Genomic DNA, 26103 nt, shown 5'->3' with positions numbered 1-26103 from the left:
TCCGTAGTGTGAGTGAGTCCGGCGTCGACTCCGTAGTGTGAGTGAGTCCGGCGTCGACTCCGTAGTGTGAGTCCGGCGTTGACTCCGTAGTGTGAGTGAGTCCGGCTTCGACTCCGTAGTGTGAGTCCGGCTTCGACTCCGTAGTGTGAGTGAGTCCGGCGTCGACTCCGTAGTGTGAGTGAGTCCGGCGTCGACTCCGTAGTGTGAGTGAGTCCGGCGTCGACTCCGTAGTGTGAGTCCGGTGTCGACTCCGTAGTGTGGGTGAGTCCGGCGTCGACTCCGTAGTGTGAGTGAGTCCGGCTTCGACTCCGTAGTGTGAGTGAGTCCGGCGTCGACTCCGTAGTGTGAGTGAGTCCGGCTTCGACTCCGTAGTGTGAGTGAGTCCGGCGTCGACTCCGTAGTGTGAGTGAGTCCGGCGTCGACTCTGTAGTGTGAGTGAGTCCGGCGTCGACTCCGTAGTGTGAGTCCGGCGTCGACTCCGTAGTGTGAGTGAGTCCGGCTTCGACTCCGTAGTGTGAGTGAGTCCGGCTTCGACTCCGTAGTGTGAGTCCGGCTTCGACTCCGTAGTGTGAGTGAGTCCGGCGTCGACTCCGTAGTGTGAGTGAGTCCGGCTTCGACTCCGTAGTGTGAGTGAGTCCGGCTTCGACTCCGTAGTGTGAGTCCGGCTTCGACTCCGTAGTGTGAGTGAGTCCGGCGTTGACTCCGTAGTGTGAGTGAGTCCGGCGTCGACTCCGTAGTGTGAGTGAGTCCGGTGTCGACTCCGTAGTGTGAGTCCGGCTTCGACTCCGTAGTGTGAGTGAGTCCGGCTTCGACTCCGTAGTGTGAGTCCGGCTTCGACTCCGTAGTGTGAGTGAGTCCGGCGTTGACTCCGTAGTGTGAGTGAGTCCGGCGTCGACTCTGTAGTGTGAGTGAGTCCGGCGTCGACTCCGTAGTGTGAGTCCGGTGTCGACTCCGTAGTGTGGGTGAGTCCGGCGTCGACTCTGTAGTGTGAGTCCGGCGTCGACTCTGTAGTGTGGGTGAGTGTGGCTGGCTGACGATGGGACCTGTTGCATGACGTGGCCAGAGTCCATGTGCTGAGCTAGCACACAGCAGAGGGAGGCTGCACTTTTCAATTTATTTTATTTTTTGTACAGATGGGGTCTCACCATATTACCTAGGCTGGTCCTGAACTGCAGGGCTCAAGTGATACTCCCTCCTGGGCCTCCCAAAGTGCTGGGATTACAGGGCTGCACCACCGTGCCCAGCCAAGGCTCCACCTTTTGAGCAGCTATTCTCATTGGTCATTCACCATCTCCCCTGCAGATCTGCCGACACCCCAGGCCATCGAGCCCCAGGCCATCGTGCAGCAGGCCCCAGCCCCCAGTCGAATGCAGATGCCGCAGGGGAACCCGCTGCTGCTGTCCCACACCCTGCAGGAGCTGCTGGCCAGGGACACCGTGCAGGTGGAGCTCATTCCGGAGAAGAAGGGCCTCTTCCTGAAGCATGTGGAGTATGAGGTTTCCAGCCAGGTAACTGGCAAATTGTGTGTGTGTCGGGGCAGGAGGGGGAAGAAAGGGTCACGTCTCAACGTCTCAGGGCAGGAGTGGTGTGACAGGAGAAGGCTGAAGGGTGAGTCTGTGTGGCTGGCTTACAGGCAAGATCCAGAACTCGCAGCAGAGTCAGGCTGCGGAGGTGACTTTTCCACACCTCTGCTCCCCGCACCTCACTCTGGCCCAGCCACGTCCCCACCTGGTCACCCCTGGTCCAGTTTGTCCTCCCCACCACTGTGCTCTGGAGTCCTGTTTCTTTTTTTTTTTTCCCCGATGTGGAGTCTCGCTCTGTCGCCCAGGCTGGAGTGCAGTGGCGTGATCTCGGCTCACTGCAAACTCTGCCTCCCGGGTTCAAGCCATTCTCCTGCCTCAGCCTCCCAAGTAGCTGGGATGACAGGTGCCCGCCACCACGCCTGGCTAATTTTTTTGTATTTTTTTTTTAGTAGAGACAGGGTTTCACCATGTTAGCCAGGATGGTCTTGATCTCCTGACCTTATGATCCACCCGCCTCGGCCTCCCAAAGTGCTGGGATTACTGGCGTGAGCCACCGCGCCCGGCCTGGAGGCCTGTTTCTTAGGAATCTCCCACGGACGGTCCACAGAGCACAAAGCGGGATCCACACCAGCCTCACTTTGTAATAGTGGGAAACCCCCGAGGATTAGAATGTCAGCCCCATCGACTCCGGACCCCAAACAGTGAATGAAATTTGCATGGCAGGATCAATATGTGTCACTCTAATCCCCTTTAATAACACGGCCCTCCTGTTGCCGGGCATCCCGATATTGGGCAGATGAGACACAGACACCGAGTGCCTGATGCCCGTCTGGAGCAACACCGTGGCTCTCTCTGTCCCTTGCTTCGTTGTCTCAGTTCCATTACGACAGATTCTGATGGGAGTTTTCATTGTTCATCCTGGGCATTGAGTAATTGATGAGCTAACACTGTCCTTGGGAGGTGTGGAGTCAGCAGGGCTTGTGGGATTCGCACAGACAGAGCAGGGCCCACCCTGTGTGGGAGAGGGCGGCCCTGGCCCAGCCCTGGCCGGACAGCACTGCCAGGGACTTGTTTGAAAAGCGTCATGAGCAGATGGTCCTGGGTAAAAGTTGTGTCTTTTTGTTTGCTTGTTTTTAAAGAGACAGGGTATTGCTCTGTCAACCAGGCTGGAGTGCAGTGGCACGATCATAGCTCACTACAGCCTCAACCTCCCAGGCTCAAGCAACCCTCCCACCTCAGTCTCCTGAGTAGCTGGAACCACAGGCAGATGCCACCACACCAGGCAGTTTTTAAAATTATTTGTAGAGATGGGATCTCACTATATTGTCCAGGCTGGTCTTGAACTCCTGGGCTCAAGTGGTCCTCCTGCCTTGGTTTCCCAAAGTGCTGGGATTACAGGCGTGAGCCACCATGCCCAGTCTTTTTTTTTTTTTTTTTAAAGTACAAATGGAGACTTGCTATGTTGTCTCAGCTGGTCTCGAACTCCTGGGCTCAAGCAGTCCTCTCACTTTGGCCCGCCAAAGTGCTAGGCTCACAGGCATGAGCCACTGCACCTGGCTTTAAGGACAAGCGAGCCGGTCTCCCCTCCCTGCCATCTGCTCTGCTGTGCTTCACTGTGTTCCAGAGCCTGTGGCCACACGGTTCGAATGGTTGTCAGTACTGCTACCAAAGGACAAAGCGGGTCAGAGGGGAGGACTCCCTTTGAGGACCGTGTCAGAGCCGCCTTGCTGTCCGGCTTTGCCATGGTTCCCGGCCCTCTGGGCCGCAGTCGGGGATGTGGACCAGCTGGTGGGATGCCACGGGGGAGCAGAGCGAGCCACCCCTTCCTTCTGGGGCCTGGCAGCCTGGGGGTGAGGCAACTCTGAGCGTGTGAGACGTGCCGTTGCCTGCCAGGGAGCCAGCTGCTGGCCTTTTGTCCGGTCTTACTAAGCTGCCCGTCCCTTAAGTAAATTCATTGCCACATAGGGAACATTTGTCAAGGGGGCAGTTTGGTCACCCTGATGTGTGTGTAACGGGCCAGTCACTGACCAGGTGGGAAGCCACTATGCTTCATACCATTTGTTTAGTTTTTTTTTTTTTTTTTTGAAATGGAGTCTCGCTCTGCCGCCCAGGCTGGAGTGCAGTGGCGTGATCTCAGCTCACCGCAAGCTCTGCCTCCCGGGTTCACGCCATTCTCCTGCCTCAGCTTCCTGAGTAGCTGGGACTACAGGTGCCCACCACCACGCCCAGCTAATTTTTTGTGTTTTTAGTAGAGACGAGGTTTCACCGTGTTGGCCAGGATGGTCTCGATCTCCTGACCTCATGATCCGCCTGTCTCGGCCTCCCAAAGTGCTGGGAATGCAGGCGTGAGCCACCGCGCCCGGCCTTTTTTAATTTTTTTAAGACAAGGTCTCGCTTTGTCGTCCAGGCTAGAGTGCAGTGGCACGATCTTGGATCACTGCAACCTCTGTCTCCAGGGTTCAAGGGATTCTCCTGCCTCAGGCTCCAAAGTAGCTGGGACTACAGCCGCCCACCACCATGCCCAGCTAATTTTTGTATTTTTAGTAGAGATGGGATTTTGCCATGTTGGCCAGGCTGGTCTCTTTAACTCCTGACCTCAGGTGATTCACCCGCCTCAACCTCCCAGAATGCTGAGATTACAGGCGGGAGCCACTGCACCCGGCCTAAGAGCTATACAAAGTTTAAAAGTTGTATTTCCATACACGAAGGCGTCACAGGGTTTCTCCATTTAGTAAAGGCCTGGTGAGAGAAGATGCACTTGGTGCTGTCGTTTTCCCGGGCTCTGTTGAGGGGAAGTGACGAGACAGCGTAGTTTCCAACATCGGATCTAAGCACCGACCCTTCTCTTGCAGCGCTTCAAGTCCTCGGTATACAGACGGTACAACGACTTCGTGGTCTTCCAGGAGATGCTCCTGCACAAGTTCCCCTACCGTATGGTGCCTGCCCTGCCACCCAAGAGAATGCTGGGAGGTAAAGCCAGGCGTGCTGCCCACCGGGGGCGGAGGGAGCGAGCCCATCTCCTGGACCCCGTGGTCCTGGCTCAGGGATGGACCCCACTATAGACCGGGGCAGGTGCAGGGCTGCAGGGAAACTCCAGCCTTTTGGCATCTGGGACAGAGCTGTGGCTTGAGCCCAGCCTTGTTGCAGGCAGGGAGACTGGCATCCGGCAGCCTTGGCCCACCAGAGCCTTCAGCTGCATGACTGACAGGTGGGGAAGCCCTTGCTGTGCAGGTGTGAAAGAGAACCCTAGTTCTCCTCTCCAGAGTGCAGTGGCCAGGGCTCCCGAGAGCTCCCGAGAGGGCTGCCAGGAGCACTGTGTGCTCACCTGGCTGGCATTGCCCTGCCTGCATCTGCAAAGCCATGGCAGCCTGAGCCATGGGCACCATGGGAGCGCTCGGTGGCCTCATGGAAGAGAACTGAGTTGTGCAAGTAGGAAATGTCAGCTGCATCTTGCAGGAGAGAAAAAGCAGCACACGGCTGCCTCACCTTCACCTCTCTGCCTGAAGATGGCCTCGGGCCTGGTGGAAGATCGCAGACGACCTCAGAGCTGCTCCCCAGGCCTGTGTCCCCCTGGGCTGCAGAGCTCGGGATGGCGGCTGCCAGCTCTGATCTCACTGGTGGTCTCTCCCTCAGCCCGTTCCTCAAATTCTGAATAAAACATGCTGGGGAAATGAGTGCTTAGAGCTGATCATGGCTTTCCGCCGTTCCCAGCCCTTCCACAGTCACGGTGTCCTGGACGGGGACGCAGCATGGGAACTAACACAGTCGCCAGTTCCCCGCATCTGAAATCGTACGATGATGCATAAATGCTTCTGCCTCTCATCGGTCACTGAGCAAGCAGCCCAGGGTCTGATGATGTGATTTTCTCCCCGCCTCATGTGAAGGCCACAGAGCAGATCATTCAGCTCACGCTGAAGGGCACACGGGCGCTCAGGGCAGCAGAGAGCAGAGGACGCGACAGGGATGTGTGATGCTGGCTCAGGCCTGGGCATCCGAGTTGATGAGCGCTGGCTGGCGTTCAGCGCCTGGAAACCGCACACGCGCGCTGCGCCGCTTGCGCATTTAAGGAAGTGCAGCCTCATCGGAAGAGGCCTGCCAGTGCTGAGCCAGGAGGGAGCCCCAGCCACCTGTATTGTTTGTTTTCTTTCTTTTATGGTGTTTTTTTTTTTTTTTTTTTACATGGAGTCTCACTCTGTCACCCAGGCTCGAGTGCAGTGGCACGATCTCGGCTCACTGCAAGCTCCGCCTCCCGGGTTCACGCCATTCTCCTGCCTCAGCCTCCCGCGTAGCTGGGACTACAGGCGCCCACCACCACGCCCGGCTAATTTTTTTGTATTTTTAGTAGAGACGGGGTTTCACCGTGTTAGCCAGGATGGTCTCAATCTCCTGACCTCGTGATCCGCGCACCTCAGCCTCCCAAAGTGCTGGGATTACAGGTGTGAGCCACCGCACCTGGCCTCTTTTATGGTGTTTTTTGTTTTTGTTTTTGTGACGAAGTCTCGCCGTGTCACCCAGGCTGGAGTGCAGTGGTGCGGTCTCGGCTCACTGCAAGCTCCGCCTCCCGGGTTCACGCCATTCTCCTGCCTGAGTCTCCCAAGTAGCTGGGACTACAGGTGCCCGCCACCACGCCTGGCTAATTTTTTTTTTGTATTTTTAGTGGAGATGGGGTTTCATCGTGTTAGGATGGTCTCAATCTCCTGACCTCATGATCCACCTGCCTCAGCCTCCCAAAGTGCTGGGATTACAGGTGTGAGCCACTGCGCCTGGCCTCTTTTATGGTATTTTTCAGAGACAGGGTTTCGCTACGCTGGCCAGGCTGATGTAGAACTCCTTGGCCTCAAGTGATCTGCCCTCCTCAGCCTCCCAAGAGGCTGGGATTACAGGTGTGAGCCACACTCCTGGCTGTATTTCTTAATACATTAAAAATAGTATTTAAAGGCTGGGCACTGGTGGCTCATGCCTGTAATCCCAGCACTTTGGGAGGCTGAGGTGGGCGGATCACCTGAGGTCAGGAGTTCGAGACCAGCGTGACCAACATGGTGAAACCTCCTCTCTAATAAAAGTATAAACATTAGCCAGGTGTGGTGGCGGGTGCCTGTAATCCCAGCTACTTGGGAGGCTGAGGCAGGAGAATCGCTTGAACCTGGGAGGTAGAGGTTGCAGTGAGCCGAGATGACACCACTGCACTCCAGCCTGGGCGACAAGAGTGAAACTCCGTCTCAAAAGAAGTATTTAAATACCATTTTTGTTTGTGTTCAGATTGAAATGTCCTGAATGCATCAGTATATGCTTTTACTTTTTTTCCCCTTGGAGTAAAAATATTTAACCCGAATGAAAGCAATGAGTAATTGCATCCTTTGCAGAGTAAGTTATAAGCACAGTGAATAGAAAAACTCGGCCGGGCGCGGTGGCTCACGCCTGTAATATCAGCACTTTGGGAGGCCGAGGCAGGTGGATCACCTGAGGTCAGGAGTTGGAGACCAGCGTGACCAACATGGTGAAACCCCATCTCTACTAAAAATATAAAAATTAGCCAGGCATGGTGGCAGGCGCCTGTAATCCCAGCTAATTCCAGAGGCTGAGACAGGAGAATCGCTTGAACCCAGAAGGCGGAGGTAGCAGTGAGCCGAGATTGCACTACTGCACTCCAGCCTGGGCAACAGGAGCGAAACTCTGTCTCCAAAAAAAAAAAAGAAAAAGAAAAGAAAACCTGGGTTGCGTTAGTGTTAGAGCGTAGCAAAACCCATTTGTTCGCGGTGAGAGGTGCCAGGAGGGGATTATAGAAGATGTCTTTAACGGAGGTGATTAAAGTGACCACTCACGTGGTTCCCAGGACTCCCGATGGAAACAAGCAGATCTGTGGTTTTCCCTGGCAGCTCCTGGACCCAAGTGTGTGTGGCCGGAGGGGGCCTCTGGGGGTGGCGTTCTTGCTCTGGGTGGCCTTTTCAGACCCATTGTCTGAGCAGCACTGGGGGCCCAGCCAGTGCCCTCTGCCAGCCACCTCTAGGGAGAGTTTTGAGAACTCGCCCGGAGCAGAAGATGGGGGCCGGCGCCCTGGACTCTGTCCAGTGACCCCGTGTGCTCCTCCAGCTGACAGGGAGTTCATCGAGGCCAGGAGGAGAGCTCTGAAGCGCTTCGTCAACCTGGTGGCGCGGCACCCCCTGTTCTCCGAGGATGTGGTCCTCAAGCTCTTCCTGTCCTTCAGCGGCTCGGTGAGTGTGTCTGCCCTGCCCGTGTCCCGGCCCCGGGGAGTCCCCGAGCCTCCGGACCCGCCCTTTCCTCTCTCAGGTGTGGTTTCTTATCCTCCTGGTCCCTTGTTTGGACGCCCAGCAGGAATGACATGGACAAGACTTCTTTCCTTTCCAGATAACAGTCTGAATGTGATTTTCAGAGGTGTCCCTGGTGTTGACTTTGCAGGATTTTGTAAATCCGCCTGGAGATCACGGATCTCTGTGGTCACTTTGAGGATTTAGGCTGGATGGTTTGGAGGGTTTAGGGAGGCGCCAGAGACTCCAGATGGGAAGAAGTGTTTACTTAAAACAAGGCCCTGTCTGACTAAGGACCACTGGAACACAGGCTGAGCCTCCTTGTCAGAGCCACAGCCCAGACCTGCATCCGGGAATTAACTTCTCATACATGTGCTCCGTCAGAGGTCTGAGTGGGGCTCCCTTCCTCCCAGCTGCTGCGGCACAGCCTTACTGTGTGTCAAGAAGCTACAGTTCGCAGGCACAGTGGCCCACGCCTCTAATCCCAGCGCTTTGAGAGGCCGAGGCTGGATGGTCCCTTAAGACCAGGCGTTTGAGACCAGTCTGGACAACATAGCGAGACTTCGTCTCTACCAAAACAAAACAAAGCAAAACTGAGGCCAGGCATGGTGGTGCACACCTGTAATCCCAGTCACTTGGGAGGCTGAGGCATGAGAATCGCTTGAACCCAGGAGGTGGAGCTTGCAGTGAGCTGTGATTGTGCCGCTGCACTCCAGCCTGGGCGACAGAGTGAGACCCTGTCTCAAAAAAACAAAAAACAACCCTGCAGCCCAGCTCCTGTTTCCTGGAGGAGGAAGCAGCTGCCAGCCCCTCCAGGGAAGGCGGGTCCTGTGCTTCTCCTCCACCTGTGCCTGCAGGACCCTCTCCCTGTGCGGGGAGGGGCGGGGGCTCCACTGGAATAGAGGTTTCCAGGCTCTCCTCTATTTCAGGGAAACCCCGTCTTGAATGGGGACCTGAGGGCCTCTGTCCTTGTCCCTGCTGCAGGAAGACACCCCCACTCCCAGGCTGACTTCACACAAGCCTTGGTTCCTTTTGTCTTCGTTCCTCTCGGAGGCAGAGGGGCCTTCCCCCTGTGCCTAGGATGTCCCTGGGATGCCCCCGGGGATGTCTGGAGCAGGCAGTGGGATCTTTTGAGCCCTTGGGTTGGAAACCTTCCTTTGGAGGCGATCTGCATTGCCAGCAGAGGAATGTGGCAGGACCTGGGAGGGGCGGTGGGCAGGGGTGCAGTGGGTCACAGGTCGGCAATACCCCTGTTCTGGGGGCAGGACGCTCCCTGTGGCCTTCCCACAGGTATCATTCTCTGTCACTTCCCGGCCTCAGTTTTCTTGCTTGCTTTCTGTTTTTAGAGATGGGGTCTCACTATGTTACCCAGGCTGGCCCTGAACCCCTGGGCTCCAGCGATCCTCCCGCCTCAGGCTCTGAGTAGCTGGGACTACAGGCATGCACCATGCTGGGCCTCAGGTCTTTTTTTTTTTTTGTAAAATGAGAGTTGAGTCAGATGATCTTTAAGGCATCTCTGAAACCTGAGAATTCCTGGACACGCAAATAGCTGCATATTAGGGTTTCCCCTTGTATCTCCTGGGTGGCTCCTGACTTTAAGGCACGGCTTTGCCCAGGAGGCCTCGTTCAGATGAGAGGGCTCCGGTGCCAGGGGCTGGGCCTGTCCCTCTGCCCAGCAGCTCCCTGGGCTCTGGTGTCCCTGGCGCCGTGGATGCATTCCCAGGAAGGAAGACACTTTTGCCCTGTTCTATTGCGTTTTTGGAAGCTACCAGGGTCTCAGGTATCTCTGGGGCTGACGCCGCCCCTGGTCTGTGGATGGAGTGGCTGTTTCTCTGGAGAGCCTCCCCTGGTCTGTGGATGGAGTGGCTGTTTCTCTGGAGAGCCGCCCCTGGTCTGTGGATGGAGTGGCTGTTTCTCTGGAGAGCCGCCCCTGGTCTGTGGATGGAGTGGCTGTTTCTCTGGAGAGCCGCCCCTGGTCTGTGGATGGAGTGGCTGTTTCTCTGGAGAGCCGCCCCCCGTCTGCGGATGGAGTGGCTGTGCCTCTGGAGAGAGGCTGCAGGTTTGTGATGCTGCTGCTGTGAAGCCAGGCCGTCCTGTTTGGTGAGAAAAACATCTAAGGGAGAGTCAAGAGATTGCGGAATCCTAATGTCAAAGCCAACGTATGGAAATGTGTTTCTCCTGAGGAAAGACGACCTCCCGCTCCACAGTGACCCACGCCCCACAGCAGCTTTCTTGCTGCTAGTAGAAGAGGGTGAAGCTGTGTGTTTTCCTTTTGCAGGATGTGCAGAACAAGTTAAAGGAGTCAGCACAGTGCGTCGGGGACGAATTCCTGAACTGTAAGCTGGCTACCAGGGCCAAGGTATTTTTCTAACCTTGAAGAGTACTTCCCTTTTTAACCAGAGAAACAAGTTTTAACCCTTCAAGGTGATTTTGCCTCCTCTGCGTGGCAGGGATTATGCTGACATCTGTCGCATGGTTTCCTCATTTAACCCTCGTTTCAGCTGCTCCGACACAGGGCTGGGAGGCCTGTTTTACGGATGGAGAAACAGGCTGAGGGAGGCTGTCATTTGCCAAGGCCCTGAGCCTCTAAGCAGCAGGGCCGGGTTGCGGCTGAGCTCTGACCTCAGGCCCTCCAGGCACCTCGTGCCCTCTGCCCTTTTCTGTGACTCAGACAGACGGATGCTTGTGTCACCACCTTTTCAGATTTCTGGGGATTCATTGTTGCATTTGTTTATTATTAAATGTTTAAAGTTTGGTCTTTTTCCAAAAAGGACTAAGGTAGCTACTTGGTAGTTTTTTTGTTTTTGGTTTTTTCTTTTTAAACCTCTTCTTCAGGCCGGCGCGGTGGCTCCTTCCTGTAATCCCAGCACTTTGGGAGGCTGAGGCTGTCGGATCACTTGAGGTCAGGAGTTTGAGACCAGCCTGGCCAACATAGCAAAAACCCACCTCCAATAAAAATACAAAACAAAAAACAAAAACAAAACAAAGCAAAACAAACCCCAAAAAACCGGCCGGGCGTGGTGGCTCACGCCTGTAATCCTAGCACTTTGGGAGGCCGAGGCAGGTGGATCACGAGGTCAGGAGTTCAAGACTAGCCTGACTAACATGGTGAAACCCCGTCTCTACTAAAAATACACAAATTAGCTGGGTGCGGCGGCGTGCACATGTAATTCCAGCTACTCAGGAGGCTGAGGCAGGAGAATTGCTTGAACCTAGGAGGAAGAGGTTGGAGTGAGCCAAGATTGCGCCACTGCACTCCAGCCTGGACGACAGAGACACCATCAAAAAAAAGAAAAAAAAAATTAGCCAGGCTTGGTGGCAGGCACCTGTAATCCCAGCTATTTGGGAGGCTGAGGCAGGAGGATTGCTTGAACCCAGGAGGCAGAGGCTGCAGTGAGCCCAGGTCGTGCCATTGCACTCCAGCCTGGGTAACAGAGTGAGACTTTGTGTCAAAGACAACAACAACAAAAAACCAGAAAAAAAACCTGCTTCTTCATACAAAAATTAAGAATCTATTTTATTTTATTTTTTGAGACAAGGTCTTGCTCTGTCCTCTAGGCTATAGTGCAGTGGTGCAATCGTAGGTCACTGCAGCCTCCACCTCCTGGGTTCAAGCAATTCTCCCACTTCAGCCTCCCAGAATAGCTGGGACCACAGGCATGCACCACAGTACTTGGCTGATTTGTTTGTTTGTTTTTGGTATAGATGAAGTCTCACTATGTTGCCCAGGCTGGTCTTGAACTCTTGGCCTCAAGCAATCCTCCTGGCATGGCCCCCCAAAGTACTGGGATTAAAGGCATGAGCCACCATGCCTGGCCACATCTTTTACCTTCATTTTACTCTCTGAGCTTTCTGTTTTCTGAACTCTGATAGTTAGTATCAAATCTTATAAAAAGTCTTTGGGAATAAACACGGCATAGAAGCGGCCTTCCCCCCATGTGGAGAGTCTTTCAGGAATTTATGTTCATTGTGTTTAACTTGAAGATTGTTTGTTTTTATTTTTGTTGTTTTCTGGGGACAGGGTCCCCAGGCTGGAGTGCAGTGTTGTGATCATGGCTCCTTGCAGCGTGGAACTCCTGGGCTCAAGTGATCCTCCTGCCTCAGCCCTCTGTAAGCACCTGGGACCACAGGCGCTCCACCACGCCTGGCTAATTTTTTGATTTTTTGGGAGAGATGGGGTTTCACTATATTGCCTAGGCTGTTCTTAAACTCCCAGGCTCTAGCAATCCTCTTGCCTCAGTCTCCCAGAGCGCTGGGGTACAGGTGTGAGTCACTGTATCCAGCTAAAGATTAGTATTATTAGTTGTTGAGACGCAGTCTCGCTCTGTTGCCCAGGCTGGGGTGCAGTGGTGTGATCGCGGCTCACTGCAAGCTCCACCTCCGGGGTTCACGCCATTCTCCTGCCTCAGCCTCCCAAGTAGCTGGGACTAGGTGCCCACCACCAGGCTCGGCTAATTTTTTGTATTTTTAGCAGAGACGGGGTTTCACCGTGGTCTCGATCTCCTGACCTCGTGATTCGCCCGACTCGGCCTCCCAAAGTGCTGGGATTACAGGCGTGAGCCACTGCGCCCGGCAAGATTATTATTCGAGTGTTTTGTTGGTTTGTTTGTTTTGAGACAGAGTCTCGTTCTGTCGCCCAGACTGGAGTGTGGTCTCGCGATCTCAGCTCACTGCAACCTCTGCCTCCCGGGTTCAAGCAATTCTCCTGTCTCAGCCTCCAGAGCAGCTGGGATTACAGGTGCATGCCGCCATGCCCAGCTAATTTTTGTATTTTTAGTGGAGATGGGGTTTCACCATATTGGTCAGGCTGGTCTTGAACTCTTGACCTCAGGTGATCCACCTGCCTCAGCCTCCAAAGTGCTGGGATTACAGGTGTGAGTGACTGCCCCCGGCCTTATTTGGGTGTTTTTGGATAGGCCCTCCAGTGTGATGAGATTTCAGTGGACTCTGTGGTCCTCATCCCATGGGGTCATTTGTCTTTGTGTTTGTGGCATGCAGGTGATGATGGTTTTTGTTTCTTCTTTGGACACACAGAGTGATCCCTGCAGGCCTGGAGGAGTGGGGCTCCCGGGGTGGCTCATGGACCTGCTGGGTCTCCCGTGGCTCAGCTTTTGGGGGACCGGCTGCTGCCGTCTGACAGGTGCTCCCCAGCGACTAACACAGTGTCTCTCCCCCCATCATGACGTCAGGACTTCCTCCCAGCTGACATCCAGGCTCAGTTTGCCATCAGCCGGGAGCTGATCCGGAACATCTACAATAGCTTTCACAAGCTTCGCGACAGGGCCGAGCGGATCGCGTCGCGGGCCATCGACAACGCAGCAGATCTTCTTATATTCGGGAAGGAGCTAAGGTAGGTGACCTTTCAGCTTCTGCAGGGGCACGCGCGGTGGGACGGGAATCCATGCTGGTGAAGGGCTTGGGCGGAAAGTGCGTTTACCGTAATAACCAGCATCCTGACCCGTTTCACCTCAGAAGGGGCAGAAAGTGGGTCAGGCACATGGGGGGTCATATTTGGAAGAAACACGGGAGAATTTCGGCCCTGAAACACGGATTTCTGAGCACGAGTAAATGCTCACCAGTTTCTAGTCTGGTAGTTTTTCCACTGTCAGGATGAGACTTTAAAAAAAGATCCCAGGCCAGGCGTGGTGGCTCACACCTGTAATCCCAGCACTTTGGGAGGCCGAGGTGGGTGGATCACAAGGTCAGGAGTTCAAGATCAGCCTGGCCAAGATGGTGAAACCCGTCTCTACTAAAAATACAAAAAAAAGTTCTCTGGGCGTGGTGGCAGGTGCCTGTCATCTCAGCTACTCAGGAGGCTGAGGCAGAGAATTGCTTGAACCCGGGAGGTGGAGGTTGCAGTGAGCCGAGATCACGCCACTGCACTCCAGCCTGGGTGATACAGCGAGACTCTGTCTCAAAAAAAGAAAAAATCCCTTTGACTCGGGGAAGAACAGACCATGGGCTGGCAATGCTTCCTTTGCCTGAGGGGAGGGGAGACCCCACCCGGGACTCTGCTTGCCCCAGCAGTGCCCGTCACCTGTGCACACACGTCACCTGGGGGCTGGTCGGGAAGAAGAGACGCAGCAGGGCCTGAGGTGCAGCCCCCGGGCCACCCTTTCTCCCAGGCTCCCAGGGTCCCCACAGGCCACTCTTTGAGCAGCAGGGGCCTAGGACGGGGTCACGCAGGTTGCCGTGGAGGACGTCTGTCGGGGGGGATGCCCGACTCGACTGCCAGGTGAGCTCCAGGCCTTGAGTGTCTCCTCTCCTGTGTGCTTGCTCCCTCAGTGCAATAGGGTCTGACACGACCCCGCTGCCCTCCTGGGCCGCTCTGAACAGCAGCACGTGGGGGTCCCTGAAGCAGGCTCTGAAAGGCCTGTCTGTGGAATTCGCGCTGCTCGCCGACAAGGCTGCACAACAGGTGAGTGGATCGGTTCTCCCAGGCGCCTGTTCCAGAGAACACGCTATGCCTTGGCATGGGGAGCGCCTCCTGCTTAGATGGGCTTCACAGTTCGTTTTTGTTTTGTTGTTTTGAGAAGGAGTCTCCCTCTGTCGCCAGGCTGGAGCGCAATGGCGCAGTCTCGGCTCGCTGCAACCTCTGCCTCCCGGGTTCAAGTGATTCTCTTGCCTTAGCCTCCTGAGTAGCTGGGATTACAGGTGTCCACCACCATGCCTGGCTAATTTTTTGTATTTTTAGTAGAGATGAGGTTTCACCATGTTCGTCAGGCTGGTCTTGAACTCCTGACCTTAGGTGACCCGCCCGCCTCGGCCTCCCAAAGTGCTGGGATTACAGGCGTGAGCCACTGTGCCTGGCCGGCTTCCCAGTTCTGAGCCGAGTGAATGACAGCTGTGCCCTGGGTGGGAGCTGCCCGTCCACATCTGTTCCTGGTGGCTCCCTAGGAGCGTTTACGCTTTCGAGAGGGGGTTGCCAGCGACAAAACAGATTAGGCTGTAGTCTTGAGTGTTGATTTTGCTGGGTTGGAAGACAGACTCTGTCTTTGAAAAGATGATCTTGGGCTTCCAGGCATACTCCAGGGTGGACCAGATAGTTCCCACTTTGCTGTCTGAGTCCACTAGGATTTGGCACTGGAGACTTAACTCATCAGAATAATAAAGCCCCAGCACCTGAGCGGCTCCCACCTCCCGCTCCACACACAACCTCAGGCAGTGCTCCTGCTGCATGGGCAGAAGCTGATTTCAGAAATTCGCCAAGATCTTGGAGTCGTTTGGGATCAGTTTGAAGATACGGTGTTTACTATCACACTGGAAAGCTCATCTGGGTTCTTTTATGTTAAAAAAGTGTGACGTGGCTGGGCACGGCGGCTCACACCTATCATCCCAGCGCTTTGGGAGACTGAGGCAGGAGGACTGCTTGAGCCCAGGAGTTCAGGACCACCCTGGGCAACAGAGCAAGATCTCATCTCTATCAAAAATAAAAAAAAATTAGCCAGGGGTGGTGGTGCGTGTCTGTAGTCCCAGCTACTCACGAGGCTGAGGTGGGAGGATCACCTGAACCCAAGAGGTAGAGGCTTCAGTGAGCCATGATGGTGCCCCTGCACACCAGCCTGGGCGACAGAGCGAGACCCTGTCTCAAAAACAAAAAAAAGTGGACATAGTTGTGAAGGTGGGAGCTTGCTGCCTAGTTCCTATTTCTTGGGAAAGTGGCCTCCAGGCTACTCATATTAGTTTGAAGAGAGTGATCAGAGTGTGCCCGTGAGGGCTGTGCTTCCCCCTGAGCCCCGGAGCTCCTGAGTGGCTTGGTGAATGGTGAACCCACCTGCTGTGGAGTCGGGGCTTTTTAAGCTGGAAACGGGGCGCTCAGGTGTCCGTGACGTTTTTCGTGCTGAAGAGGAAATTCGATGTCTTTGCTGGTGTGGAAAGTCTTGGGTTTTCTTCCTCTTCCGCCCCCGTGCTTCTGTGTTCCCTTTAGAAACGGAGGGAGGGCACTGTTGGTTTCTGTAGATTGGGGCTGAGTCTATTCTGTCTCCAGGTCTGTGTGCCCACTCCCCCCAGGTGGAGGGGACTGAGAACGTGGGGCTGGGGGCTTGTCAGGATAGAGACAGAGGACCTCAGGGCCCCCTGCCCTATGCATTGTGTGTCTGTGCCGTGACCATGCTCAAGCTATTTTGGTTTCCAGGCCTCAGTTTCCCCATCAATTAAATACAAGGGGGTTGGACTAGATTATTAAAAGAGCTATTTCTTTCTTTTTTTTTTTTTTTTGAGATGGAGTCTTGCTCTGTTGCCCAGGCTGGAGTGCAGTGGTGTGATCTCAGCTCACTGCAACCTCTGCCTCCCAGGTTCAAGCGATTCTCCTGCCTCAGCCTCCTGAGTAGCTGGGATTACAGGTGTGCACCACCACACCCGGCTAATTTTTGTATTTTTAGTAGAGATGGGGTTTCACCATGTTGGCTGGGCTGGTCTCAAACTCCTGACCTCAAGTGATCCGCCGGCCTCGGCCTCCCAAAGTGCTGGGATTACAGGCACGAGCCTCTGTGCCTGGCCAAAGGAGCTGTTTCTGTAATCTGCTGACCCTTTCCCCCAAGCTCGGTGTGCAAAGCATAAAAGCCGTTCCTGTCACAGGCACCCGGACCCTTCCCACATTCCACTCCCTCTTCAGCAGGTGGCTGTTGGCGGGGTGCCCAGAGTGCCCTGGGGCTCTGCAGAGCTCAGGATGAGCATCACTCATGAGGTGATTTCCAAGGTTTTTTCTGATTCAGCCCTGGATGCCGCATTTCCACCTTGAAGAGGGAGAGAAGGTTGAGGCTTCTGGTGCAGCAGGAGTTTATGGCTTGAGGTTCTGCCCAGCTCTGTGACTCTTGGACATCTCATGAGTTGTGTTTTGAGACTGTGATGTCTGGAGAAGTGCTGTTTCCTGAATCTCTCTCACTGTCCTTGGTTGTAGTGAAATTGAGCTTTTACATGAAACAAACCTCGAGGCCTTTCATTTGATGCAGCAGAAGTTCCATCTCACCCTTGCTGTTCAGTCGGAGGCAGCGAGGACCATTTTTCCTAATTCTGCTTGTACTTACACCAGTTATACTCTCCCCAGACCTATTAGGAGCTGAAGGTAGCCATATCCCAGCAAGACACGTGAGACTCGGAGCAGGGTCTGTGTTTTCCATGGTGACGGGATCTTCGCCTTGGTTAAAGGCGCATGCATTAATGGTTTAGGGCACATTTGTCCAACCTGTGGCCCACAGGCTGCGTGTGGCCTAGGACAGCTTTGAATGTGGCCTAACACAAATCCGTAAACTTGGCTGGGTGCAGTGGCTCATGCCTGTAATCTTGGCACTTTGGGAGGCTGAGATGGGCAGATCACCTGAGGTCAGGAGTTTGAGACCAGCCTGGCCAACATGGTGAAACCCCATCTCTACTAAAAATACAAAAATTAGCCAGGCGTGGTGGCGGGCACCTGTAATCTCAGCTACTCAGGAGGCTGAGGCAGGAGAGAATCGCTTGAACCTGGGAGGCGGAGGTTGCAGTGAGCTGAGATCATGCCACTGCACTCCAGCCTGGGTAACTGAGCAAGACTCTGTCTCAAAAAAAGCCAAATCTGTAAACTTTCTGAAAACATTATGAGATTTACACACAGACCTACCTACCTTCCTTCCTTCCTCTCTCTCTCTTTCTTTCTCTCTCTCTTTCTTTTTTCTTTTTTTGTTTTTTTTAGTTCATCAGCTATCATAGTGTTAGTGTATTTTATGTGTGGCTCAAGACAATTCTTCTTCTTCCAATGTGGCCCTGGGAAGCCAAAACATTGGACACCCCTGGTTTAGGGCCTTGTGCAGCACTGAACCACAGATGGGACTTGGTGACAAATGACACGAACAGAGGGACCCCTGAACTCCCCCTCTTCTGCTGGGCCAGGGAATAAGCCTCCATTCTCCTGAGCCCCTGCCTGGTCAGGTGGGAGCTGGGCACCTGCGGTCAGCTGGCGTTTTCCCTCTCGAGTTTTAGAAATAATTAGCACACCTCTTCTCCTGGCACAGTTTACTGGCTGGAATCCCAGCTGCTTTGGGTGTGGGGTTGGTGGCCGGGGAGCCTCCGGGTTCAGTCGGCCTGAGGTCTGGAGGGTGGAAGGGGCATCTTAGGGTCCCCTGGGGTGCAGCAGAGCCTGGGCAGCACCCCCGGCTCCCATTCCAGGGCTGTGTCCCGTAAAACTCCTTCCATCCACTTCTGCCTGCCCCGTCTCCTGCTGAGCTTGACGTGCAGTGCGTGGGGTGAGCTTTTCACCCCCTACCACGGGTGGAGCCCGAGGAATCGTGGAGGGAGCGTGGTCTCCCCGAGGTGCTCAGCGAGCTGTGGGGACTGAGGGCGTGAGCTGTGGGGACCGGAGCCCTTCAGGGCCCGGGTGTGACTGAAGGCGTCAGTGTCGGGGGTTTCCCCAGGATACCTGCCATCGGCCTGGCTTGGTTGCGGTTGTGGCTGGGGGGTCTGTGGTGAGCTGTGCAGGTCAGGGGTGGATGGGCTGCCGCTTCCGCTGCTTTCCCCAGACCCCTGCTGTCTCCAGAGCTTGGATGCTCCCCTCAGTGGCAGCCGGAGCCCAGGGCTTTGGACCGACTCTTCATACCGTAGATGCCTCTGAGCACCGTGTGTTTGGGCCGTGTGCACTGTGCCTGGCCTGCGCCCCCACCGAGGGCTGCTACTGGTGTAAGCCGGGGAGGCCGAGGCAGCGTCTGGGTGGGGTTCGCCCGTGGGGGCTGCCTCGTGTCCCCAGGTGCTGTGGTGACTCTGGGAGCAGGGCATCCCTCTGCTGTGATGGGGCCCCTGTTCCACTCCAGGGCTGCCCGCCGTTTGCTGTGCACTCACTGCCCTGTTGGGCTCTCTCTGTGGCTGTGCTGCCCGCACAGAGCCTTGTGTGAGGGCCAAAGAGGAGCCTGTGTCCACCGCTGCCCCCACCGCCGAGTGTGGTGCTTCTGCGTGCAGCCTGGGGCGGCCGCCTCTCTTCCTGGATCAGCAGCACGTCCTTCCTGCAGCTGCTGTCTCTCCTACCTACCCTGCGCCCCCTACCCTGTGCCCCCTTCCTAGGCCTGCGTTTCTCTCTCCTGTTACTGATGCGGAGACAACACCCTTGTTCTCCTCCGTGCCCCTCCTGGGCGTGCCCGTTTTGCACACGGCTCACAGCGTTACATGGGAGCTCGGGTTTTCTGCAGTGCTTGATGGAGCCTTAGGGGTCGGGGGGTCTGGGGCATCTGGCTCTCCCAGCATGTGTGTCGGGAGAGTCGCCGGCTTTGCGAAGGCCTGAGAAAGGCAAGGCAGGCCGGGCTGATGAGCAAGCAGGAGGGCGGGCAGCTGTCCCGCGGGAACGCAGGCCTTGTTCCCATCAAGACTGCTGGGCCAGGCCGAGCGCAGTGGCTCACGCCTGTAATCCAGCACTTTGGGAGGCCGAGGCGGGCGGATCACGAGGTCTGGAGATCAAGACCATCCTCGCTAACACGGTGAAACCCCGTCTCTACTAAAAAAAGAAATACAGAAAATTAGCCGGGCGTGATAGCGGGCGCCTGTAGTCCCAGCTACTCGGGAGGCTGAGGCAGGAGAATGGCGTGAACCCGGGAGGAGGAGCTTGCAGTGAGCCGACATCGTGCCACTACACTCCAGCCTGGGCGACAGAGCGAGACTCCGACTCAAAAAAAAAAAAAAAAAAAGACTGCTGGGCTCGAAGGCGTGTCCGCCTGGTAATGGGTGGGCTGGTGGGGAAGGGGGCCCCCTGCAGACCTGGCTGGTGGTCCTGGGGAGCCCGTCTGACTCTGGGAGGAAGGAACCGGCCCAGGCCAGGCTTGGGTCTGAGTTCGCGGGCAGGGACCGGGTCCTATGTGCGTCCGCGTGGGTGAGCTCCCCCTCGCCTTCCAGGGTAAGCAGGAAGAGAACGACGTGGTGGAGAAGCTGAGCCTCTTCTTGGATCTGCTGCAGTCCTATAAGGTGAGTCTTGGCTGCTCCTTGGCTGGGGGCAGAACTTTCAGGAATGATCTTAGGATCCTTCAAGGGTCTAACTCCTGGGGGACGGAAGAGGAGCTGAGAAGCCAGGGCTGCAGGGGAAGACGGGGCCTTCCGTCTCGCGGGGGTGCTTCCCTCGGCCGGCTCCGCAGGGCCCTGGCGCAGGCATCGAGACAGCGGGCGAATGCCTCCCCCGGCCCCGCAGGACCTGTGCGAGCGGCATGAGAAGGGCGTGCTGCACAAGCACCAGCGGGCCCTGCACAAGTACAGCCTGATGAAGAGGCAGATGATGAGCGCCACCGCGCAGAACCGCGAGCCGGAGTCCGTGGAGCAGCTGGAGTCCCGCATCGTGGAGGTGGGTGGCGGGGCGGCCGAGCAGGCCCGTGGGAGCCTTTCCCCTCCCGGCCATGGTGGGACCCGGAGCCGTCCTGGTGGGCTCCCCTGGGTTGGCTCCTTGTGTCTGGAACAGAGCTGGGGGTGCAGTGGAGGCAGGGAGCTGGCCCTCGTGCCCAGAGTGATGCGGCTCCCTGCACGGTGCTCCCTCCCCGGCCCTCTCTTACCTCGCCACCTTCCAAATGCCTGGTGAAGGCTGAAGGAGAAGGGGCCGCCCTGGCTCAGGGAGCACGCTGGTGTTCGGGCCTTGGTGCTCCCGTCGCCGGCTGGGCCGGGTGCCAAAGGCGGCTGTTTGCTCCGCAGCAGGAGAACGCGATTCAGACGATGGAGCTGCGGAACTACTTCTCCCTGTACTGCCTGCACCAGGAGACACAGCTCATCCACGTCTACCTGCCCCTCACCTCCCACATCCTCCGCGCCTTCGTCAACTCTCAGATCCAAGGGCACAAGGAGGTGAGTCCGCCCTGCCCCGGCCGCCGTCTCGTCCACGGCCTTTCTTTGTCCCTCCGCCCTTCCTTCAAGCCTGGCAGCGCGGTGGCCGGCCGCCCTAGAGAGGTTCTTTAGTGGAGTTGGGCTCCGCATGGGCCTTGGAACACGGTGCTCGCCCGGATCTTCTAGTCTCCTGTGTAGCCAAAATCAGAATCGTGAGGGTGTCCCTGTGATTCCTGGGGGGCGGAGGGAGGAGCAGACAGGGAGAGTTTGCCTCCTGGAGGGATTTGAGAAGTCGGAGGTAAAGCCCGCAGAGCTCCCGCACCCTGCGGCTGAGAGAAGGTTTCTAGCGCTTCGGAGCGCCGCAGGTGGCTGTTCTTCCAGAGAGCCCTGGCTGGCTTCCTCCAGACCAGATGGCGGTTCCTTCAGCCTGGGAGAAGAAACGCTCCCAAGGTCCTGGGACAGGCCTCCGTTGATTTCTGGTGGCCAGCTCACTGCAGCACCGCTGGGATTACAGGCGAGCACCCTGTGCCCGGCTGAAATTAAGTTTATTAAGTAGCTGCAAGTAGCTTTGAAGCCATGGTCTGTGGTGTGTGTGGAATGGCACCGAGTGTCTGGGGTGGTCACGAGATTCCACACTGTCCCCGGGAGGTGCTTGGTGCCGTGGGTGCCGTCCAGCACTTTGGGAATGGCAGGCTGGAGGCGGCCGTGGTGGGGCTGGAGAGGCAGAGACAGCCGCCGTGTTAGGAGCATCACTGTGAGATGGCCAGGGTCTCAGGGACCAGGTTGGGCTTGGACATGTGAGTGGCCGGGTGTGTCCTCAGTGAAGGAATAGGACCAACAGGCGCCCGGGGCATGATGCCATAACCCCAGTCCTACCAGGTTTTTTATTGTGGTGGTGAGGAATTTCCAGCCCTGTGATGCTGTGTGCGCTGTGGTCCAGTGACTCAGCCTCCCCTGCAGGCCCCCAGGGTGCGCCCTGCCCTTCTCTGGCCACCTGAGCCCCTGCACGGCAGGTCTTGGCCTGACCCCTGCCTCACTGCCACACTCCCCTCCTCACATCCACAGCATCCGTTCCTTGCCCTGGTTCCAAAAGTGCTTGGCGAGTGGGGCCGCCGTTTGCATTCCGGTTTGGTATTATTGATTTGGTGGATGTGGTCTTTGTGTTTTTGGTTTGCTTTTTGGTTTTGAGGTGGAGTCTTGCTCTGTCACCCAAGCTGGAGTGCAGTGGTGCAATCACAGCTCACTGCAGCCCCAACCTCCCGAGTAGCTGGGACCACAGGCAGGTGCCACCACATCCGACTCATATTTCTGATTTTCTGTGGAGACAGGGTGTCCGTGTGTTGCCCAGGCTGGCCTTGGTGTTTGACCTGCCAAGGCTTCCATGAGGCCAGTGCCCGCACGGCAGCTAGAGCCTGTACTGGCAGTGACGTGATAGTAACGTTTCTCACGATTCCACGGCAGGCAGATTTGCGGCCCTTTGGTCCTGGGTGCAGGGATCGAAGCGTGGGTGTCTGTGATCACAGGTCACATGTCCCTGGTCCACTCCTCATCTGGGCTTCCTCTGTGCAGGATGGCAGCACTGGTTCTGCCAGAGGTTTGAGGAGCTGGCGCACCCGAGGGCCCCTCCCTCCCTGTCACTGGCAGGGGAAGGAACTGGGATCAGAGCGTGAGGAGGAGCCCCGGCCCCGCCTGCTGATCTTGTTCTCTTCGCTTCCCTTTCAGATGAGCAAGGTGTGGAACGACCTGAGGCCCAAGCTCAGCTGCCTCTTTGCGGGACCACACAGCACCCTGACCCCACCGTGCTCCCCGCCGGAGGACGGCCTGTGTCCTCACTAGCGCCTGAGGCTGAGGTGGTGCTCCCTGCGGCCGCACTAAAACCTCTTTCCAAACGGTGTGTCCCGGTGTAATTCCCTTTGGACGGCAGCTCCCCTCCCCGCCACGCCCTGTGCTGCAGCTGGAGCAGAGGAGCTCACGCCTGCGGGTCGGGAGGGGCATCCGTGGACCATGGGGGCAGCTGGGCCACACTGTCTTCGCCCTGTGGCCTGCTAGCCTGGTCGAGAGGGGTGGTGGGGTTCTCTGGAATGGTTTCCTCCTGACACCCAGAGCTGTGCGGGGAGGCAGGGATCTCTCATCTCACAGAGATTGTGCCTGGGGGAGCGTGGAAGCAGGGCCTCCAGGTGCTGGAACAGTCGGGAGGGGCAGCATCATGGTGCTCGGTCAGCCGAGGAGAGAGGGCAGTCCCAGGCATGGGACTGACCACGGACAGTGAGGGGACAGCCAGTGGTGCTGAGGCCGGGAGGGAGGGCCATTGGGCGTGGGGCACGCACGGTGAATTTTCTAGGGAAATTGCTGCAGTCAACACCTGGAGCCCTGGTCTGGGAGTGGCCTGTGGGGTCCAGTGGCCTCATGCCCTGTGCCCATATGATGACCCCATGTGTGCCCGTGTCCACACCATGACCCCGTGTGTGCCCAGGCCTGGAAGACAAAGGCGTGACGGAGAGCTGGGGCTCTGAGAGTGGGCGCTACAGCAGCTGTGTTCTCGTCCCCTGGACTCCCTTGATTTCTGGTGGCCAGTGTTGGGGTCTGCACCGTGTGGCACTGAGGCTGGATGGGCTGGCAGAGGACAGGTGGGGGCGTGGGGGGGCGTGTTCCATTCCAGCTGAGGCTTTAGAGGAGGGACAGCCCCCTTTTAAGTGGATTTCCTTCTCTGAGGCACCTAGAGCCCTCCTCCCAGCCTCCCGTCACGCACTTGCCGGCCCAGCCACCTGCTCACAGAGGGAACCAGTGGTCTTTCAGGCCCCTTCCCTGCTCTGGATGAAGAAGGCCATTCTCCTGAGCTCTGTGGGGCTGGACTGTCCGCCTCAGGCCTGGGTCTGCTTCTGCCCCGAACCCCTTTTGTGGAAGGCACATGGGAGCCCAGTGGACCCCTGCACTTCTCCGGAGCCTGAGGCCCCTCCCTGGCCGGGGAGGGGTGCTGGAAGAGGCCCGCCGGCCTCCAGGGTTTCCGAGGTCCCTCCGCTCCGCAGATGCTCGCTGGCCTCTGGGGCGTTCCCTCCTCTCACGGAGGGTGCTTCCCTTCCGCCTGTACCTACGGGCAGCTCACGGCCGTGGGATGGAGAGGGGACTCCTGTGTGTGCCCCGCAGGCAGGTGATCCATCGTCCACTGCGAGCCGGCCAGAGGGAACGGCCGTACCTTCTGGCCCTGTGGGCTGTGCTGACTCGGTGGCTGTGGGGCTCGGGCCCAGCCTGCCCTGCCCTGTGGGTTCTGCCGGTGCCTTCCTGCTGTGAGGTGGGCTGCTTCCTTCTGGCCAGATGAGCAGAGGGCAGCTTTGGAGCCCGATGGGTGGGCTGTCCCGTGAGTCCCTAGTCCACCTGAGTCTTGGGCTGCGCTGCCTTCTGACCCCCCTCTGCAGAGACAGGTTCTCAATTGCCATGAATGGCACCATGACACCCGAGCCATGAAGCGTGACCCCGTGTGGGCAGAAGGTTGCAAGGCCTCTCTGTCCACCCCGCACCTTCCTGGGGCCTGTCCAGCTGCAGGACCATAGAGGCTGTGGGGAGTCGTGGAGGGCATCAGGTGCTGGGGCCTCTGTGTCTCCAGAGTAGGCAAGGCATGTGCTCCTGACACAGCCCCCAAGGATTGAGCAAGACTTCAGAATGAGCTTTTCTGAAGGAGCTTTCCTGGCAGGGACTCCGGGGTCAGTGAGCGTATGAGAGGCCACATACCTGGCGGCATCTCCCTGTGTTGCAGACTTCAAGAGCAGGGTCTCAGGGTCCTCGTGTCCAGAGGCTGAGGATGGAGGTGGAAGGCAGGAGGGCAGGGGTAAGGAGGGAGCAGGAGGGCAGGAGTTGAGGGAGCAGGAGGGCAGGAGTTGGGGGAGCAGGAGGGCAGGGGTCAGGAGAACAGGAGAACAGGCGTAAGGGAGGGCAGGGGTGAGGGGGAGCAGAAGAGGGATGAGGGGGAGCAGGAGGGCAGGCGTTGGGACAGGAGGGCAGGGGTGAGAGAGCAAGGGGGCAGGGGTGAGAGAGCAGGAGGGCAGGGGTGAGGAGAGCAGGAGAGTAGGGGTGACAGGGAACAGGAGGGCAGGGGTGAGGAGGGAGCAGGAGAACGGGTAAGGGAGGGCAGGGGTGAGGAGAGAGCAAGAGGGCAGGGGTGAGGAGAGCAAGAGGGCAGGGGTGGGAAGGCAGGAGGGCGGTGGGGGGACAGGAAGGCAGGGGTGGGAGGGTCAGGAGGGCAGGGTGAAGTGGGGACTGGAGGGCAGCGGTGACGAGGGCAGCCTGTCTCCCACGTGTGGTGGCTGCTTCCTGTGTGCCCTGGGGTTGGCTCTGTGGAGGGGTGGGCACTGGCTTTGGAACACCTCCCTCCCCTCCCTCCTCTGCCACCCAGTGCCTTTTAAAGGGCAGCAGAAAGAGGCCTGCTAGGCAGGGGTGGCAGAGGCCACCTTCCTTCTCACAAATACTTCTTGGCCCTGGCCCTGTGCTGCCCGGGCAGGTCCCCAGGCTCAGGGGCTGAGAGGCTGCTTACTGCCGCAGGTGGAGGCCCCGTGCCGGAGGGAGAGCGGGGTTCCCCCCATGCCTCTCCAGCCCTCCTGCTGCCCACGGCCCAAGCCCAAGCTTGTGCCGGTCATTGCGGCCTTGCCTAGCTGGCAGGGACAGCTGCGTGTGATGCTGGTGGAGATGCCAGATGCTGCCTGCCCTGTGAGGACGGCTGGCGGGGCTGTGGGCTGTCCGGGCTGTGGGAGGGGGGTTGTGGGCTGGCGGGGCTGTGGGAAGGGGGCTGCGGATCATGGTGAAAGGGGACATTTTCATTGGGTCCTCGTGGTCCATGTCCTGGGTACTCGGGGTCACTGTGCAGACAGCTGCCCTTTGTCTGCTGGAGACAGTGCAGGCAGGGGAGACAGGTTTAGGGCTCTGACATGGGGCACAGGGACTCAGAGCCAAGGGATGTCAGGGCGGCTCTGTGCATCTGAGGCCTTTGCCCTTGCTTTGCGGGTCAGTTCATGTCCAAAGCACTTTAGGAGGCTGCAGGGATCAATACCCAATATACCCAACAACTGGAATTGTTTACACATGACCTACATTTTGGACGGTTTATCAATAAACGTGTGTGAACAACTGTTATTAAACGTGTATGAAAGTTGGGCAGGGGAGGGGACTAGCCTATGAGGCGTTCAACCTGGGTTTTAGCCCAGAGCCCTTGGCCGAGCCTCAGCTTCCCATACTGTGCAGGGGGGTTTTAAGAGGACACATCCCCAGCTTGTGGCACTGAGCATGTGTGTCTCTGCCCTGGGCCAGCTGCCCACCTCGGGGACAGAGTCTCCATCCTCTCCCACCTCTGTGTAGCAGCGTGGGCTGAAGCCCAGCGCATCTGGTAGCTTCCTGTGGACAGGACCTGGCAGGCTGTGCTGGTGTCTGGAGAAGAACGTTTGAAAGGTTAGAGACCGGCCGGGTGCAGTGGCTCACGCCTGGAATCCCAGCACTTTGGGAGGCTGAGGCAGGTGGATCACCCGAGGTCAGGAGTTCAAGACCAGCCTGGTTAACATGGTGAAACCCCATCT

General features: G+C 57.3%; 1 protein-coding gene across 7 annotated transcripts in view; it reads left to right on the top strand.

The window, feature by feature from the left end:
- The window catches only part of SNX8 (sorting nexin 8), a 58322-nt gene extending 32651 nt beyond the window's left edge, over positions 1–25671 (top strand). For 5 of the 7 annotated variants that reach the window (XM_034963525.4, XM_063605601.1, XM_055115674.2 and 2 more), the window contains exons 2-11: positions 1303–1508; positions 4376–4493; positions 7614–7735; positions 10068–10148; positions 12979–13139; positions 14075–14207; positions 19637–19705; positions 19926–20075; positions 20417–20566; positions 22268–22434. In XM_034963525.4, coding sequence (XP_034819416.1) covers positions 1303–1508; positions 4376–4493; positions 7614–7735; positions 10068–10148; positions 12979–13139; positions 14075–14207; positions 19637–19705; positions 19926–20075; positions 20417–20566; positions 22268–22381 — 1304 coding nt within the window. In that variant the 3' untranslated portion in view covers positions 22382–22434. Of the gene's footprint in view, positions 1–1302; positions 1509–4375; positions 4494–7613; positions 7736–10067; positions 10149–12978; positions 13140–14074; positions 14208–19636; positions 19706–19925; positions 20076–20416; positions 20567–22267 lie in introns of all 7 variants that reach the window. The other 2 variants (XM_063605599.1, XM_063605598.1) reach the window with 2 other exon arrangements.
- Positions 25672–26103: the final 432 nt, after the last annotated feature.

The sequence above is a fragment of the Pan paniscus genome, chromosome 6 (assembly GCF_029289425.2).
Source record: "Pan paniscus chromosome 6, NHGRI_mPanPan1-v2.0_pri, whole genome shotgun sequence".
NCBI classification, from domain to species: domain Eukaryota; kingdom Metazoa; phylum Chordata; class Mammalia; order Primates; family Hominidae; genus Pan; species Pan paniscus.
This window is presented reverse-complemented; position numbering and strand designations above follow the sequence as displayed.